At 36.5% G+C, this 18,273-nt stretch overlaps 1 protein-coding gene across 1 annotated transcript; it reads right to left on the bottom strand.

Moving 5' to 3' along the window:
- Window positions 1-850: 850 nt before the first annotated feature.
- LOC121994933 (pectinesterase inhibitor-like) lies at window positions 851-1,363 on the bottom strand. The gene has a single exon (XM_042548810.1). The coding sequence runs from the start codon at window positions 1,361-1,363 to the stop codon at window positions 851-853; it is 513 nt and encodes a 170-aa protein (XP_042404744.1).
- Between the last annotated feature and the right edge of the window lie 16,910 nt (window positions 1,364-18,273).

Below are 18,273 nucleotides of genomic sequence, written 5' to 3'. Positions count from 1 at the left end.
CATTTATCAATATCGATATATATGGGAGGAAACTAAATGTTAAAATAGATGAGTATTCTCATAAATTAGAAAATATTGATTTTAATTTTTAGATGATTAAATCGTTAAAGAAGAGGAAAAGGAAATTAACAAATGTAAAATTCCGCATGCCACTAATAAATTCTGGATTTACAAGTAATTTAATAAAAGAAACTTTTAATTATTATTATTTTTTTAACATTCTATATTTATAATAAATTATGAATTGGCAAGCAATAATTGGTAAGAGTTATTATTTTTATTTTCTGTAGTCAGCATTAATGATAATCTAAGGATTCTCTAAGTTAAATATGGAAAAAGAATAACACTTTCCATTATAAGTACTTAACGGAACGTAACCTTATTTGGAGAGTTATTTATTATTTGTGAATTCATTTAAAGAAAGAAAATAATTGGATGATGATTTTTTAAATATGGAAAGACATGCACCATTATATTAAAAGAAAATAATCCAAAACTACATTAGTTTTTATTCTTCAGTAAAAAAAAAATCTGAAATAATAATTAAATAGTTAATGTAGTTGCTTAATATGCATGGCAGTGTCATTATTTTCCTAAAAGTATTATTAAGATTAGTTTAAGTTTGGGTGAAAAATATTATTGCGATCAAGATTTTAAAAATAATGTATATACATTGAAAGAGAAGAAAAAAAAAATTGAAAGCAGCGTTGACCTTGGGTTGAATTTCAGCAGGTGCAAAATGTAATTGATGCGTTAAATTTCATCATGACAATTCTTATCGAGGATTACATTCTCCTTCTCATCGTTATTCTGATCAAAATAGAAATACATATATAATTAATTAAGGCAGCTACTGAGGATTGAGGAGCTCCATGAACCTCCGTGCGAGGAGAATGAGGTCTGCCACGTTAGCTTTGTCTCCGTCCTTGATCCCTCCGTCGCATTTGACAGGCGCCCACATCGCCTGATCCAATAATACTCTCCCAACCCCCGGTTGGCCGCCCTCCAGAAACTTGCGGGCGTAATCCAGCAGAGGGAAATTGTTCTGGTAGAGGAGCAGGCAGCTGTCCAACGAGTTCTTGGCGGCGGCGTTGAGGGACGGTTCGCGGCGTTGCTGGGCGTAACTGGAGCTGATATCATTGGCGCTGGCCACGGAAAGGTCGAGGGAGATGAGGGCGAGGCCGTGGAAGTCGGCGGTCGCGCTGCGGGGGTCGTCTCCAAGCGCCTTGAGGCAGAAGTCAGGGTAGACAAATTTGGCGCAAGCGTCCTTCAGCGAGTCGGAGACTGCGGCGGAGGTGTGATCGGGGGCGGCGGAGAGGACGAAGAGGAGGAGGAGGAGAGGAAGGGCGGTGTAACGTGTCATGGTAATTCGATCAAGTACGGACTTTCGACACGGGGATTAACTTAATTGACGAGGTGAACTCTGTATAAATGGTAGACTAATGGAAAATATATATAATTAATTCACACCATAAATTTTAATATTTCCATTTAAATTTTCACCGACCTAACCCTAAATCTCAAGCCCTAAAAAAAAATTATACTTATGGATTGCCCTGAAATGCCACCATGAACCACTAGTATTAATTTTTTTAAAAAATAAAAATCTTTATTAGGATGTAGAGTTTAGGCTAAAGAAAATGAATTTTATTTTAACAAAAATAATTCTAGGTGCTAATTGCTTAGATGGGTCGTCTAGGCTGAAATAAGTGGCATTCCAAAGTTACCAACAACAAGAGGTATTCCGAAGTTACCAACAAAGATCAAATCGAAGTTATCATTTTATAAATTTGTTTCACTTTCATTTGTAAATTGTATTTGTTTTCGTTATTGTATTGTTGTGAACTTGTTGTAAGAGGCTTCTTCGCCTCTAAAAGGTATCCCAAAAGAAGAAGTTTGTAGTGGAAGAAGATCATTAGAACTACACCTTGAATTAATCATTTCAAGAAGGCCTATACCATGTAAAATGTTGAAATTATACATGTGGAATCAATTTGAATAAAAGTTTCATTGTGCAGTCATATGACATGACGAGTACAAGATCAAAATAAAATAATCTAAGCTATTCACTTCTTGACAAATATAAATTATATAAATTAATCAATTTTTTATTTAAGATCAGAATAATAAGGACGTTTCTAATTATTAAGGGAAAGGCTTATTTTTTTTTCATTTTCTTTTCTAACAATTAAATTAATTTCAATTAGCATTAACCTCCTAAAAGTTTCTCAGTTGTGTACCTTTATTTTTTTCTCATTAAATATAAATTATATTTTTTATTAAAATAAGGGGAAAATACCTTTAACCTTATATTTTCTATTAAGTAGCATTTTATCCCTGTATTTAAAAAATAACACTTAATCCTCCTTTAACCAAAGTCAAATGTAAAATTATTTGTAAAGAATAATTATGTCCTTATCTTTTTTAATTTGCCTTCGCGTAAGAAAAGAAAATTATACCTTCATTTATTTTTTACGGGGCCTTATATAATCATTGATAGGGACAGATCTAAAATTTTAAATTTAGAGGAAAATGAAGAAAATAATTATTATATATTGTATTCGAAGGCTGCTCAGCCGGGATGCCAAAATATACATTTTAAATTACTTTATTTTATTTTTTCGTATAATTAAGTATTAATTTTTATATATTGTTAGAAGTTGCATAAAATTTATTGATTTTAATTAGTAAATCTGTAGTCATATGCACATGTTGAAAATATCAATTAGGGCATTGAATTATCTAAAATTAATTCAGATATCAACAAAGGAAACTGAAATAGACGTAAATAATCAATAAATATAATATGTTTTTTCCTTCTTAAGATTATTAAAAAAAATCAAAAAGATAAGGACATTTTTATAATTTTTTTTACATTTGACTTTGGTTAAAGGAGAATTAAATATTGTTTTTTAAATACAAGAGGGCAAATTGTTACTTAAAATAATGACCTAAAGGACCTCTGCCAATCAAATATTTTCAAATATTATATTTATATTTAAGTTGTTGCTATGTGACCAAAAGGTCACGGGTTCGAATCCTGAAAATAAAGACACCACTACACTACCGTGGTGGCTAGATTCCTCTTCATTAGACACACCCAGAGGCAAACACTCCAGATACAGAGACACCACTCCAGAACTGTTTAGAGGGGGCATACAGACAGGCTACTAGAGCAGGATGCTAGATAGGATATAGGACACCTGAAGGAGCACTCCGTCGTTGTGGATGGAGCTTTACCAGAAGTTATCTTAGAGAGTGTAGTGTGATGAGTGAGGAGAGTTAAGAGGGGAGACCACAATAGAAGGAGTCATGCTATAGAGTATGAGGACTGTATGTAGCAGAGATTATATGAGATGAGGGTGATATATGAGAGGGGAGGTCGTAGCGGAGGGAGTCATATAGTAGAGTATGAGGTCTGTGTGTGGTAGAGATTATATGATATAATGATGATGTACAGGTGAATAGATCAATTTTGGAATGATCTATCTAGTCCGCAGTAAATTGCTAGCTCAGTAAAGATACATCAAATCTGTTTATGGCGGAGACTTTGCCAAAACCGCCAAGAGGGTGAATAGATCAACTATAAAGGTCTATCTAGTTCGTAGAAAATGACTCACGGTAAGGACATCACAAATTCATTTATGGTTGGGACTTTGCCAAAAAAAAAAGTCTATGAGGGTGAATAGACTCACCAGAAAAGCTTATTTAGTCTACAGCAAACAGCTTGTGATAAAGACTAATGGAAAATATGCATGTATAATTAATTCACACCATAAATTTTAATATTTCCATTTAAATTTTTGACTTAACCCTAAATCTGAAACCCTAAAAAAAAATTATGCTTATGGGTTGCCCAAAAATGCTACCATGAACAACTAGTGTTAATTTTTTTTAAAAAAAAATTAAAATTTTATTAGGATTTAGAATTTAGGTTAAAGGAAGTGAATTTTGTTTTTAAAAAATTAATACTAACAGCTAATTGCCTAGATGGGTTTAGGCTGAAGTAAGTGAATTTTTTTATTTTTTTTATTTTTAAAAATAATACTATATGTTTATGGTTATCCATAGAAGTCTAAGCAGATTATAGTGGACCAGACACTTAACTTGATATTATGCATGGGACATGAAGTAGGTTAAGATTGACTAAATGTTAGGTATGGACGTGAAGACCTAATTGGTCAAGATTGATCGGACATTAGGTAATGAGAAATTCCAGAAGGTCACGATGACTGGATGTTGGGTAGAGAAAGTTCTAGTAGGTTGAGGTCAACTAAATATCAGATAAGACGTGAATTCAACCTTGAAAAGACTGAAATTAGTATTAGCAATCGATTGGCGGATATCACAAAATCGATTGACAAATCCTAAGCCCAAAATTTGGGTTTTGCTACTTGAATAATTGATTGGTAGCTTATTTAGATAGATAGAACACTGTTAAGTGGATTAGTGCAATCGATTGGCAACAATCAATTGATTGTTGTAATCAATTGCTCAACTATGGCCAGCAAACAAAAGGTTCAAAATAGATTAGCTTGATCGACTAGAAGCAACCAATCGATTGATGAAGTAAACAAATAACTATTCTGCAAGTTTAAACGGCTAGATGCAACGTGTCAATCAATTGATAAACTCTATCAATCGATTGGTAGGTGGAAATTAGTCCTAATGCAACCCTATAAATAGATAGTTTCGTGAAGATTTGAAGGGGTCGATTCTTGGAGCTTTGAGGATAAAGTGTTGCTGTATTTCCAAACTAACAAGAGGCATTCGGAAGCTACCAACAACGATCAAAGCGAATTTCTTATCTTAAAATTGTTTTTCTTTCATTTGTAAGTTGTATTTGTTTTTGTTGTATTATTGTGAACTTGTTGTAAGAGGCTTCTTCGCCTCTAGAAGATATCCCAAAAGGAGAAGTTCATAGTAGAGAGAGATTACTAGGAGTAGGCATTGAATTAGTCACCTCAAAAAGACATATATCAAGTAAAATCTTGGAGTTGTGCATGTGAAGTCAAGTTTGAATCAAGGTTTCCATTGTGTATTCAAACAACAAGCACAAGATCGGGACGAAGAGATCTGAACTATTCACCCCTAGCTTGCAAGGGTCCTAGTATATATAAATTATATAAATTAATTAATTTTTTATTTTAGATAAGAATAAAAAGATGTTTTTAATTATTAATGAAAAGGCATATTTTTTCATTCTCTTTTTCAACAATTAAATTAATTTCAATTAGCATTAACCTCAAAATTTCTTATCAGTTATGCATCTTTATGTTTTTTCTCATTAAATATCAATTATATTTTTTATTAGAACAATGACCTAAAAAGGACCTCTTCCAATCAAATAATTTCAAACATTAGATTTACATTTAAGTACTTTTGAAATAAGACCTCTATCTATATGAATACCAATATACTAGTCTTAGGGTATAACCGAGTGGTTATCATATGATATAATTATCATATAATAGATTTATAGAATTGAGTAAGAGTTGAATCTTAGTAAAGACCAAGTAATTATTTTACCATATGATGACTAGTTTTAATTTTTTTGATTAACTTCCTTCTAATATTATGAAACGGTCATAGGGGAGCCACTAGGATTACGAATTTCATGTTTTATAGAATAAATACTGGCAGTCAAGATAAAAAATTTCACCTTTTATAAACTGAATAGCTATGACCATCAAGATAACAGATTTCACCTTGTATAAAATTAATACTGATATACTCATCTTCTTTACATAATCTAGATGAACGATGAGAAACATTTAAAGTGAGCGTAATTACCTCTCCTCCTCATCGGAAAGACAACTAAAGTCCCACACCCATCAGCCAATACTTATTGGCACTACATCCTCTAACTTTAAATTTAATAGAAGTACTTCTATTAATTTGTTGTTGGATAATCTATTATCAGAGATATTGGAAAAAATCATAGAATTAAAATTATACTAAATCAATTCTAACTTATCTGTTAAGATGACCTGAGCAGATAATCTCAAGCTTCCGACTGTCCGAGTTATAGAGTTGATGCAGTGCGTAGTAGAACCAGGAGTCGATCTTCGAATCGGGAAGAAAATTTGCTAACTAAGATACCGAGACCTGCGTTCAATGCAGTTTCCTTGAAACAAATTCGTCCCACCTCTAGCTATACTTCGAGGTTCTCTTAGGTCATCTATTTTTCAGGATACAATGGTAAAACAACACACACAACCAAGCACTGGTTGTTCGTGGTGAACTGAGAATTCACCCGAGTGTTATCACGAGTAGTTCAGCTGAATGGATGCATGACTGAGAGAGTTTTGTGGGAGAACACAGGTGGATAGAGGTTCAATTTCTGCTCTTCCTATCGCTTTCTCTTTCGCTTATCTTCCGCTACTCTCTATCCTTTGCTCAAGATCCAACCTCGTTATATAGGAGCTCTCACCTTGTCTGCAATGATTGACTAAATTATGGTCATTTAATACTGGGTTTAATATCATCATTAATGGGTTAATGTCTTCATTAATATCGAGATATTACAGAATCATTATTAATGGGTTTAATGTCACCATTAATGCGCAGGTGGCAAAATATTGATTTATTTACTTGGGAAAATCTTGCCTCGACTAGTCTAGCATTCGACATGCGCAGGTTGTGCTCGCATACGAGTCAATTTTGGTTCAGTACAATCCAAAATCTGGATTTGCACCCACCCCTGCACACTCACTCGTAAGAGATTCTTTCCCCATGTATATATTTACAATATCAATACATGTGCCATAATTTAAACCAACAACAATAAAGTCAAGAGACTTCGAATGTGAGACTAACAACTCATGTATAATAGAGTCACTTCGTATTCACGTCTTTATTCCATTCACATTTCAAACATTTATGAGTTCAAAGTTAACAGGTGCAGAATATATGACAGATTCCAAATAATTTTTCCATTTTTCTCTGTGTGTGTGTGTGTGTGTGTGTGTGTGTTTTGCTTCATTAATAGAACCTTGCCTCCTCTCACATAGTTCCAATAGCTTAACACCTTCACGTTTTTCACTACTGCTTGCGATCAGATGGATGACATTACCAAATATTCTCGTTTCATCACCAACTTTGCTAAGGTCTTCATTCTCTCAATTTAATCATGTCATCGTTTCTTATTCTTTGCCTAAGAATGACCCTTGTTATTTCTTGAGCTCGAGAAGGGGCTGCTTTATCAGAAAAGGTACACAGTGAGAATCCATCTCTTTAGATTTCCATTGATCCTGTCCATGAATGTCAGCAAGTGAATCATCGATGAGTCAGCTTTAATGCCAACTTGATCATCAATTACTAGATAACAACGAGAGTGATGTGATGGTTCTGTAAACCTTGGTGAAAGTAGATAATAAGAAAAGGATTAGAATAACGACCAAGGAGTTCCTTGGCGCAGCCACTCGGATGTTCAAGTTATAAAACGAAAAAGAAGATGAGTATTAGGGTTTAAATGTATGTATTTATGTGTACCTTGCGTTGGTGCAATCTTCCTTGGGTCAAGTTGACCAAATTGACTAAACTTGAATAGATTCAAGCTTGAGTTTCGATGTTGGAAAACATGTGAGATAAAAGTCAAGTAGGTCATGAAGGACTGGATACTTGATTAGGGTTAGGCAAGGTAAAGTCTTAACTAGGGATTATGCAAGATGAAGTTCTAAACTCAAGGGTTAGATAAGGGGAAGTCAAATAAAAAAGTTGACAAGAGAAAAATTCAAGTAGATCAAGAAGGACCGGATACTTAGTGTGAAATCCTTGCGGGCCTAGGCAAGGGAAAACCCTAATTGGAGGTTAAGCAAGGTGGAAATCTACTGAGTGACTAGTCCTAACTGCGGATAGACAAAAGTTTAAGTTGATCAAGGAGGACTGCACATTGGCAAAGGAAAGCCCTAACTGAGGTCAGGCAAACTGGAATTCTACTAAGTGACTAGCCCTAACTGTGGTTAGGTAAAAAAAAGTCTAAGTGAGTCAAAGAGAGCCACATGTTTGCAAAGGAAAGCCCTAAGTGAGGTTAGATAGGGTGACATTCTACCGAGTGACTAGTCCTAACTGGAGGTTAGGCAAGAGAAAAATCCAAGTGGGTCAAGGAGGACAATACTTGGTGATCGAAAGTCTAACTGGAGGTTGGCAAAGAGAAAGCCTGAGTGGGTCACAATGGACTGGACAATTGGTAAAGAAGTCCTGGCATCAGGTCAAGGTTGACCAGATGCTACGCAACAAGAAGTCCCAATAGGTCACGTCTGACTAGATATTGGGCAAGGGAATCCTTGACTTGATCAAGCGATTAGGGTTGGGCAATCGATTAGGGTAATCTATTAGACTTAACCTTAATCGATTAGGGGAGTTGCCTAAAGTTTCCTAATCGATTAAGAGGCATTCTTGTGTGAGAATAAGGCTGGGAATCAATTAGCTTAATTCATTAAACCTTTCCTAATCAATTGCGGGCATTTGTAGCGAGAAATATAGAAGGTTGGGAATCGATTGGTTAATTAATTAAGACCCTATTAATCGATTAGGTAATCAATTACGACTTTTTGTGAGAGAACAAAAAGGTTGGGAATCGAATGGGTAATCAATTAAGGCCTTGTTAATCGATTGACATGACTTACCAATCGATTAAGAGTTCAAAAAAGAGTCGTTATGCAGGTTGAATGGTCGAATCCTACACGACAATCAATTGGGAAGAAAAACAAATCAATTGGAAGACAAACAGTGTTCAAACAACTTTGATAAAAAGGGGAGTTCGTCTAGGGTTTTCGCTGCCTGTTCTTGGAAGATTCAGAGTGAAGTACTGTTGCATTTCTGAGTCAGTAAGAGGCTAAATAAAAGTAAAAAGAGAGCAAGCAAAGAAAGATTCCTTGTTGTAATCGTTTTCGATATATTTTGTAACTTAGTTTGCATTTCTTGTATTTGAACTTGTATGAGGCTTCTCTGCCTCTGGATTATTTTCGAGAAGGAGTATATTTATAGTGGAGCTGTGTGCATAATGTGGATCCTTTGATTAGTCACCTCAAGGAGTGGAGACCAAGTAAAACATAGTTATTAGCATTGCTTTGAGTTTTCTGCTACAACATCAACAAGAAGAACCAAAAGAAGCTATTGAACACCCCCCCCTCCCCCAGCTCTCTATGTGTCTTAACACCTTGGACATCGAAAGGGGCTACCTTTTATAGGGAAAAGACAGACTTTTTCCTTATATCCCCTCCTCACATTACCCTTATTTAATTCTTTAAATAATGCAAAACTTATTCATGTTGTTGTCTTCTTCCTGAAATAATCTTGAATCATGAAATCCACGCGAGCATTTCATCTTCCTAAAATAATCCTAAATCCCAAAATCCACGCAAGCATTATCTTCTTCTTGAAAGTCCTAAATCCCAAGTCGAGTTGCCAAGGAGATGGAATGTCAAAGAGATGGGATGCTGAGGAGTCAGGATGTTGAGGAGTTGGGCCCAAGACATCAAGGAGTTGGAACACCGAGGAGTCAGGGGCCAAGTTGGTTTTTTCCCATTACTATAACCACGTCTTAGGAGGGTTATAATCTCCCTTATCCATGTGGCACCGAATTATAAGTCTCCCTTTCAAGTCTAGTCAAAGGAGGCGAGAGTCTGATTGACTGGACTGTTGTGCAGTCAAAATAATTTCTGCTATCTTGACTACTTAAGCCACATGGTGGATCCCTTAGGTACTTCTAAAAAGATTACGCATTATTTGTCAGCATGCCTCAGTCATTATGCTTTAAATGTAGTCACTCTTTTTAAACACACCACCTACGTCATCTGCCTCAATTCCCAAGCCCATAATGCACTAGTGTGTCTCTGAGGTTACACCACATTAATGTGATATGACCTACAGCAGAGAAGACTAAGTGTCTTTTACCAAGTAATGATTAATTGGATTTGATTTGTTCCATGCATTTGATCCCATGGTTGGAAATCTATCCCACTCATGTAACAATAGAGATCCAATGGTCCCTATTAGCGAGTTGGGCTATATTAGGTCACATAAGAATCTCATTACACACTATCACTGATTCTACATCTGCCGTCCTTTGTCTTCTTCATCTAAGATATCCACTTCGTACTTAGTAAGTTGTTTAGTTTATCCCTATGATTTTTTTTTGTTTTACCAGTTCTTGGGTATGAGATCATCCACCACTTCCTAGACAAAGCCTCTCAAAGAAATCAAATATTTAACTTCTTACAGTAAACAAGGTTTAACTACAGAGACTTCAATAGAAACACATTATCGAAACATGAAATCAAACAATAAAATCGATAACAAAAATGATAACTTACAACTGATAACCTCTTGTGTTTAGTTTTTCAAGATCTATACAAAAGATGAACTAGTTATGATGCGGAAACTAATAACTAGTTATACCTTTTGTAGCTTATAGACCTCTTGATCTTCTGCTGTATTCCTCTCCTTCTCTTGGACGTCGTGTGAGCGACGATCTTCCAAGATGAAATCCACCCAAGCTTCTTCCTTTTCTTTCAAGATCTGGCCACCAAATAACCTCCAAGGGATGCTAGACAAGAGAGCTTCCTTCTCTTCTTCTTCTCCTTCAAGCAACCAACCACCAAGAAATCACCACACTAGATGTCGCCGGCCTCTAAGGAAGAAAACAAAAGGACAAGAGAAAAGGGCAAGGGTCGACCACCAAAGGATTGGAAGAGAGGAATAGAAGATGTGTTTTCTCATGAGGCACCCCTCCATCTCTTTTATAATCCTTGGTCTTGATAAAAAAGGAAAGTTTTAAACATAATTAAAACTTCCTTATTTTCCTTGCCAATGACTAAAAAGGAAAGTTTTAAAACAAAAAATTAAAACTTCCTTTTATGCTTGTCATGGTCGGCCCTATACATGTGCTCCAAACAAGAAAAGTTTTAAACATAAAATTAAAACTTCCTTATTTGTTTCCGGTAAGAAATTTTAATAAAAAAAAAATTTCTTTTAAATCCCTTATTGGTTATAAAAGGAAAATTTTATAAATTAAAATCTCTCTTTTAAAACATGTTGATGGTTACAAAAAAGGAAAGTTTTATCAAAAATAAAAATCTTCCTTTTAACTACAAATAAGGAAAGATATCAAACTTTTCTCTTAATCCTTTGTAGAAAGCTATAAAAGGAAATATTTTGAAATTTAAAAACTCTCTTTTTAAAATCATGGCTTCCACAAAATGAAAGATTTTAAAATTTAAAATACTCTTTTATTATAATATGGTCGGCCACCTAGCTTGGGCTCTAAGCTTGGCCGACCATAAACTTGGCTCCTATCTTTGGCTTGGCCGGCCCTAGCTTGGGCTCCAAGCTTGGCTTGGCCGGCCACAACAAGATGAGTAAGAAGCTTGGCTTTAAGTGGATAAAAGGCTTTATAAATAAGAGACTACAACAGGGACCGAGAGGAGGAATTGGTTTTGGTCTCCCGATAAACTTGAGCTTCCCGTGTTCTCCCCGAACACCTAACTCAAGTTTATCAATAATAATTCATACCACTAAAGAGTTATTATTTCACTACCGCACAAATCTCATATAACAATATGGGCTCCTTCTTATCATGAGTGCATTAGTCTCCCTATGTTTAAGATGTTAATGCCCATTAATTAAATGAGTTACTGACAACTCACTTAATTAATATCTAGCTCCAAGAGTAGTACCACTCAATCTTATTGTCATGCCGAACTAAGTTCACTTACAGGGTTTACATAACAATTCTTATGAGCTCCTCACGGGGACATCATCAACCTAGATTACTAGGACACAATTTCATTCTACAATCAACAACACACCATATAAATAATATTATTTCCCAACTTCTCGGGTTTATTGATTTAACAAACTAAATTACACCCTTTGATAAATTAAAGAAATAAATATTAAGTATACGTGCTTGTTATTATATCATGATTAAGAGTACACACTTCCATAATAATAGAGGTTTTGTTCTTTTATGTAGTCAGTATAAAAAGAAACTACCTCAAATAGTCCTGCTCAATACACTCATAGTGTACTAGTATAATTTTATAGTCAAGATAAACTAATACCAAATTATACTACAATCACTCCAATGGTTTATCCCATTCCATCTTGGTTGTGAGCTACTATTTATAATTTATAAGGAACTGATAACATGATCTTCTGTGTGTCTCCTCACATCATGTTATCTATAATATAAATTAAATGGACAACTATACATAGCATAAATGTAGACATTTGACCAATGTGATTCTTATTTCAAAATAAATGTTAATACAAAAAGCTAGACTTTTAGTATACACTCTAACACACCCAATGCTCTTCCGAGTTCTCTACATCAAAATCCTATGAGTTGGATGGAATTACAACTTCCCTTCATATGTGGTCACTCCTAAGCCTAGGGATCGTCCTTATCTTCCTCCTCCAAAAAGTGTAGCAATTTTCTGGGAACAGGTTCTGTGTTGTTTTTGGTTTCCTATTCATCCCTTCTTCGTTGAAGTTAGTATATATTTTGACCTCTCCCTAAATCATCTAATTCCCCAATCATTTTTTATCATGGTTGGTTTTGTTATTGTTTCCCGTTTACTGGACTTTCCCTTATCTACTCGACCTTTCTACCATTTTTTCATTCCTCGCCAAGTGGAAGATATTGTTTTTAAATTTCAATCTCGTCCTAAAACCCACTTCTTCTATAGAATTCCTCCTAAAGGGGAATGGCGAGATAAGTTTTTCTTTATGCATCTTCCTTCTCCACCTCCATACCTCATAGCTTGGTGTCGAGAGCTTCCCCCTATTCCTACATTGGCAATGTTTTGGAAGACCCTGCTCTCTGTTCTTCACTGGGGAAATTAAAGGGCGCAAAGTTTAATTTACCTGCCCTAATCGCTGAAGGCTTATTATTTTCTTTTCGTCTTAGGACAGCAGAAGCGACCTTGGATGTTCCCTTTGGTAATATTATTCTCCTTACTCATGTTTTGATATACTTTTTGTGTTGTTGTTAATGAAAATTTCTCTTTTTCTTGATTCAGTTGATGTTATTCTTCCTGCCCTCATGTACAAAACTACTCGCTTGACGAAAGTAGCTTTAACTAGACTGGGTGAGGAACTATTGAGAGATCATTCTCTTGATCAACCCCCTTCTTCTCTTGTCCTACTACCCCTCTCCGAACAACCTCAGGAGTCTTCTAACTCCTTAGAGTCAGAGGGTCCCTTCACAGTGAAATGCCGGCCACCTCGTACCTCAGCTCCTTGTCCCCTCTCGCATACCATAGCTGACTTTGAACAAATTCCCATTGTTCCTACCGAAATCTCCTATTCTAAAGGTAAAGAACCTGCTCCTCCTACACATGCTCGTTCTAATTTTGCATTACTTATGATGAGACCATGACTGCTCATTCCTGTATCTCCTGTTATTTTCCCAGATGTTTCTTTATCAGAGGAGGCACCTATTGCTCCTGAGGCTACATTGCCCCTTCTTCCAGCTCTACCTTCCTCTTTTACTAGGCCCCGTGCTAAGAGAACTCCTTATAGGAGATCAGTTACTTATGGGTCTATTACAGCATACATTGAGCAGGATCCTCCATTAGCTAACCTCCTATCTCCTAACCCTTCTTCACCAGCCTATGAACATCCTCCTTCCTCTTCTTCACCATTTACAAGTTCTCCTCGTCCTTCTATTTTATTTCAACAAAGGTCATAGTTTACCATCTCTGCTTAGTCAAGCTCCTACCTCTGCTCCGTGTGGATTGTTACAACTAAAGGGGGCATTGGCTAAGTCTTGGTTGTAGTCTCAGGCACATATGAGAAGAAGCACCTACATTGAGCATGCTGACGACCATAATCGTCAAGCTACTGCGATAAAATGATCTAACTTCCTTGTTTTGTATTTTCAAAATGTAATCTTACCATTATTTTTCTCCAACTATATGCTTTGAGTCTAAATTTGGGCAAGATGGTTGTGGATTTGGAGAGGACTAACCAAATCTTAAAGAACAAGGTAGAAGAATTACAAGCTGCCTCCAACCTCCCCAACAATGAACTCCTCCAACTACGGGATAGGATGAAATCACAAGCTGAGTTTACTACTAATTTAGAAAAGACTCTACAAGACACCCGCCAGATGTTACAATCTAAAGAGGAGAAAAAAAGGAACTTGGAATTATAACTAGAGGGGGCTTAATTCTACACTTAGTATTGAAAAGGCTTTAAAAAGATAAAGCCCTCTTGGATGTCACTCACAAGACCAATTTGTTGAATCAGTTACAACAATCACATGGTTCAGGATCTTCCGAGTTAGCCCTAGAATTGGCTTCTAAAGACTTTGCCTTGTTCTAACAACAGGAGAAATTACAAGCCCAAGATCTATAAATAAGCTCGCTCATACAAGAACTAGCAGAGGCCAAGGCAGAGAAGACTACTTTGCAAGGGGAGAAGGATAGCCTACAGTTTGAATTTCAAACCTACAAAGAAGACGAGGAAGAACGTTGGCAGAGTAGACGCAAATCCTATTTAACTTCCCCTGAATTTGGTAAGGAGTATGCTAGACGCATTGTAGGAACTCACACTCACTCAGTTGATGGAGTAATCCAACAACTGAAAGAGGCGGGTTGTTTGTCTAAAGTCCCTCCTCCCTTGTTCATAGACCGTCGGCGACTCAACCGAGAACTCCACAAGAACTTTTGAGAGAATTTGAGTAAACTTGGAATTTTGTATTTACATTTTACCGCAACTTTATAACTAATGTATATCATTTGTTGTTTATAAAATGTTACTGAAATTTAATACTTACTTGCTTTTCCTTGTGTGATTTACTTTTCTTCAGAACCACCCAAGCATTTGTATGAATAACCTTATTCAATGTGTAAATCATATGTAGAGAAATCCTCTGGAAAAATTATAATCAAAGGAAGTAGATCTCTTCTTTCCTGATGCTCTTCAGGTTTATATAATAAATTAAGTGCCCTTTCCAGATATAAGGTACTCCTAACTTGCCCCATGAACCGATCAAATTTATATACCCGGGTGAGATTAATTATCTGTTATATATGTTCTCCTTTGGTCTTTCCTGGCTGTGCAGAAAATCGATCGGGTTTGTTCATCCGAGTGAAATTGAATATATACTATATAAATGTTTCTTTGGGCTTTCTCGCTTGCATGGAAGATCAGTCGGGTTCGAACGCCCGAGCGAAATTCAATCTATATTATATAAATGCTCCTTTGGGCTTTATCGCATGCATAGAAGACTGGTCGGGTTTGCGCGCCCGAGCGAAATGGAATATATGTTATATAAATGTTCCTTCTTGCTTTCCAGCCTGCATAGAAGACCAGTCGAGTTCGAACGCCCGAGCAAAATGAATCTATGCTATATAAATGTTCCTTTGGGATTTCCCACCTACATAGAAGACCGATCGGGGTTGGACACCCGAGCGAAATATAATATATGTTATATAAATGTTCCTTCGAGCTTTCCCACCTGCATAAAAGACCAGTCGAGTTTGCACACCTGAGGAAAATGGAATATATGTTATATAAATGTTTCTTCAGGTTTTCCTGCCTGTATAGAAGACCGGTCGGGTTTGCACACCAGAACGAAATTAAATATATGCTCAAGTAGTGCTAATGTTCAAACTCATGATTGATCTTGGAGAAGGTTTAAAGTCCCCAGTTTCCCTTAAGGAAGTCAGGCCGATCACTTCTTAAGGACCTCGATCGACTAGATGGAGGTTTAAATTCTCCGATTCCCCCTAAGGAAGCCAGGTCGGCCACTCCTTAGGGTCCCCGATCGACTAGATGGAGGTTTAAAGTCTTCGGTTCCCCCTAAGGAAGCTAGGCCTATCACTCCTTAGGGTCCCCGGTCGACTGGTATGGAGGTTTAAAGTCTTAGGTCCCCCCTAAGAAAGCCAGGTCGATCACTCCTTAAGGTCCCCGATCGATTGGATGGAGGTTTAAAGTCTCTGGTTCCCCCTAAGAAAGCTAGGTCAATCACTTCTTAGGGTCCCTGATCGACTAGTATGGAAGTTTAAAGTCTCTGATTCCCCCTAAGGAAGCTAGGCCGGTCACTTCTTAGGGTCCCCGATCGACTGGTATGAAGGTTTAAAGTCTCTAGTTCCCCCTAAGGAAGTCAGATTGGTCACTCCTTAGGGTCCCCGATCGACTGGATGGAGGTTTAAAGTCTCCGGTTCCCCCTAAGGAAGCCAAGCCGATCACTCCTTAGGGTCCCTGATCGACTGGATGGAGATTGAAAGTCTCTGGTTCCCCCTAAGGATGCCAGGCCGGTCACTCCTTAGGGTCCCCGATCGACTGCTATAGAGGTTTAAAGTCTCCGGTTCCTCCCAAGGAAGTCAGGTCGGTCATTCCTTAGGATCCCCGATCGAATGTTATGAAGGTTTAAAGAAAAGTAGGCATCTCTCCCAAATGATATTGCCTGGATTTTATCTGTCATTTGTATCAAAAAATGTTTGAACAAAATACATAAATGACTTACAGGCATTTTTGCAAAGTTCTATATGGTTACAAATGATTAGCACTCTAAGATCGCTCGAGTTTCCTCCCTTCTGCATCTTGAAGGTAATAGGCGCCCGATACTAGTTTCTATATGATTTTATAACGCCCTTCACATTGTGGTTCTAGCTTGTTAACATCTCCTACGAGCTTGATACGTTTCCATACCAGATCACCTACCTGAAAAAATCTTGGAATAACTCTTTTGTTATAATTTTGCCTCATTCATTGTCGATAAGAAATAAGTCGGGTTGCTACTTTATCCCGTGCTTCCTCTATTAAATCAAGCTCCATAAGACGTCAATCTGCATTATTGTCATCATAAAGTCTTCTACGATCAGATTCCACTCCAATTTCAATTTGAATTACTGCTTCACCACCATAAACCAGATGAAAAGGAGTGATTCCTGTAGATTCTCGAGTAGTGTGATATGCTCACAATACACTAGGGGATTCATCTACCCAACTACCACCCACATGACCTAATTTGGTTTTAAGTCCTCTAATAATTTCTCTATTAGTTACTTCAGCTTGTCCATTACTCTGCGGATATGCCACAAAGGTAAAAGCTTGTGTGATGCCATAATCAGAACACTATTTTTTAATCTTCCTCACTTGAAATTTCCTTCCATTATCAGAAACTACTTTATGTGGAATACCAAATCTATAAACAATATGCTGCCATAGAAATTTGATAATTGCATGCTCGGTAATTCTGGCCAATGGTTCTTCTTCTACCCATTTAGAGAAATAATCCACTGCTACTAATAAGAACTTCCTCTGAGCAAGTGCAAGAGGAAAAGACCCTATTATATCCATGCTCTATTGATCAAAAGGACAAGATACTATAGAAGTTTTTAACAATTTAGTAGGATGATGAGGAATATTTTGATGTTTTTGATAAGACAAACAAGTTCTCACCAACTGAGTGGCATCTGCTTGTATAGTAGGCCAAAAATATCCAAATAATAATATTTTTCTAGCAAAAGATCTACCTTCCATATGACTGCCGCAAGAATCTTGATGCACTTCTTATAAAATATACTGTATATCATCTGACCTAACACATTTAAGCAAAGGACTAGAGAAGACTCTTTTATATAAATGATCTCCGATCATAGTATATTGACTTGCCCTCTTCTTGAATATCCTAGCTTGTTCTACATCAGTAGGTAGAATTCCTTGTTGTAAAAATAGGATGATTGGTGTTCTCCAATCACCTTGAATTTTCAGATTAGCCTATTGTTCCAAATAAGATACTAATAAGGTTTGTTCCACAGGTTTATCCAAATTCCAAGGCACAATGGCAGAAGCTAATTTAGCTAACTCATCTGCTATTTGATTATCTATTTGAGAGATTTTCTTTATACTTACTTCCTAAAATTCAGCCTTCAACTTATCAAAGGCCTCTACATATAGCTTGAGTCTTTCATTACTAATTCCAAAGTTACCCGTTAACTGTTGTGCTGCTAAGTAAGAATCAAAATGGATTACCACACTAGCAGCTCCCACATGCTTAGCAGCTTGCAAACTAGCTATCAATGTTTCATATTCATCCTCATTGTTGGTAGCTCTGTAATTCAATCTAACAGATAATTGTATTCGATCTTCCCTGGGAGATATAAGAAGAGTCCTAATTCCACTGCCTTGTTGAGTAGAAGATCCATCCACATAGATAATCTAGGTTTCCTTTGTTTCGGGATTTGGTATTTCTGTTATGAAATCTGCTAAAGCTTGGGCTTTGATGGCTGCCCGAGGCTAATACTGTATATC

Source organism: Zingiber officinale, chromosome 6A (assembly GCF_018446385.1).
Source record: "Zingiber officinale cultivar Zhangliang chromosome 6A, Zo_v1.1, whole genome shotgun sequence".
Taxonomy (NCBI): Eukaryota; Viridiplantae; Streptophyta; class Magnoliopsida; order Zingiberales; family Zingiberaceae; genus Zingiber; species Zingiber officinale.
This window is presented reverse-complemented; position numbering and strand designations above follow the sequence as displayed.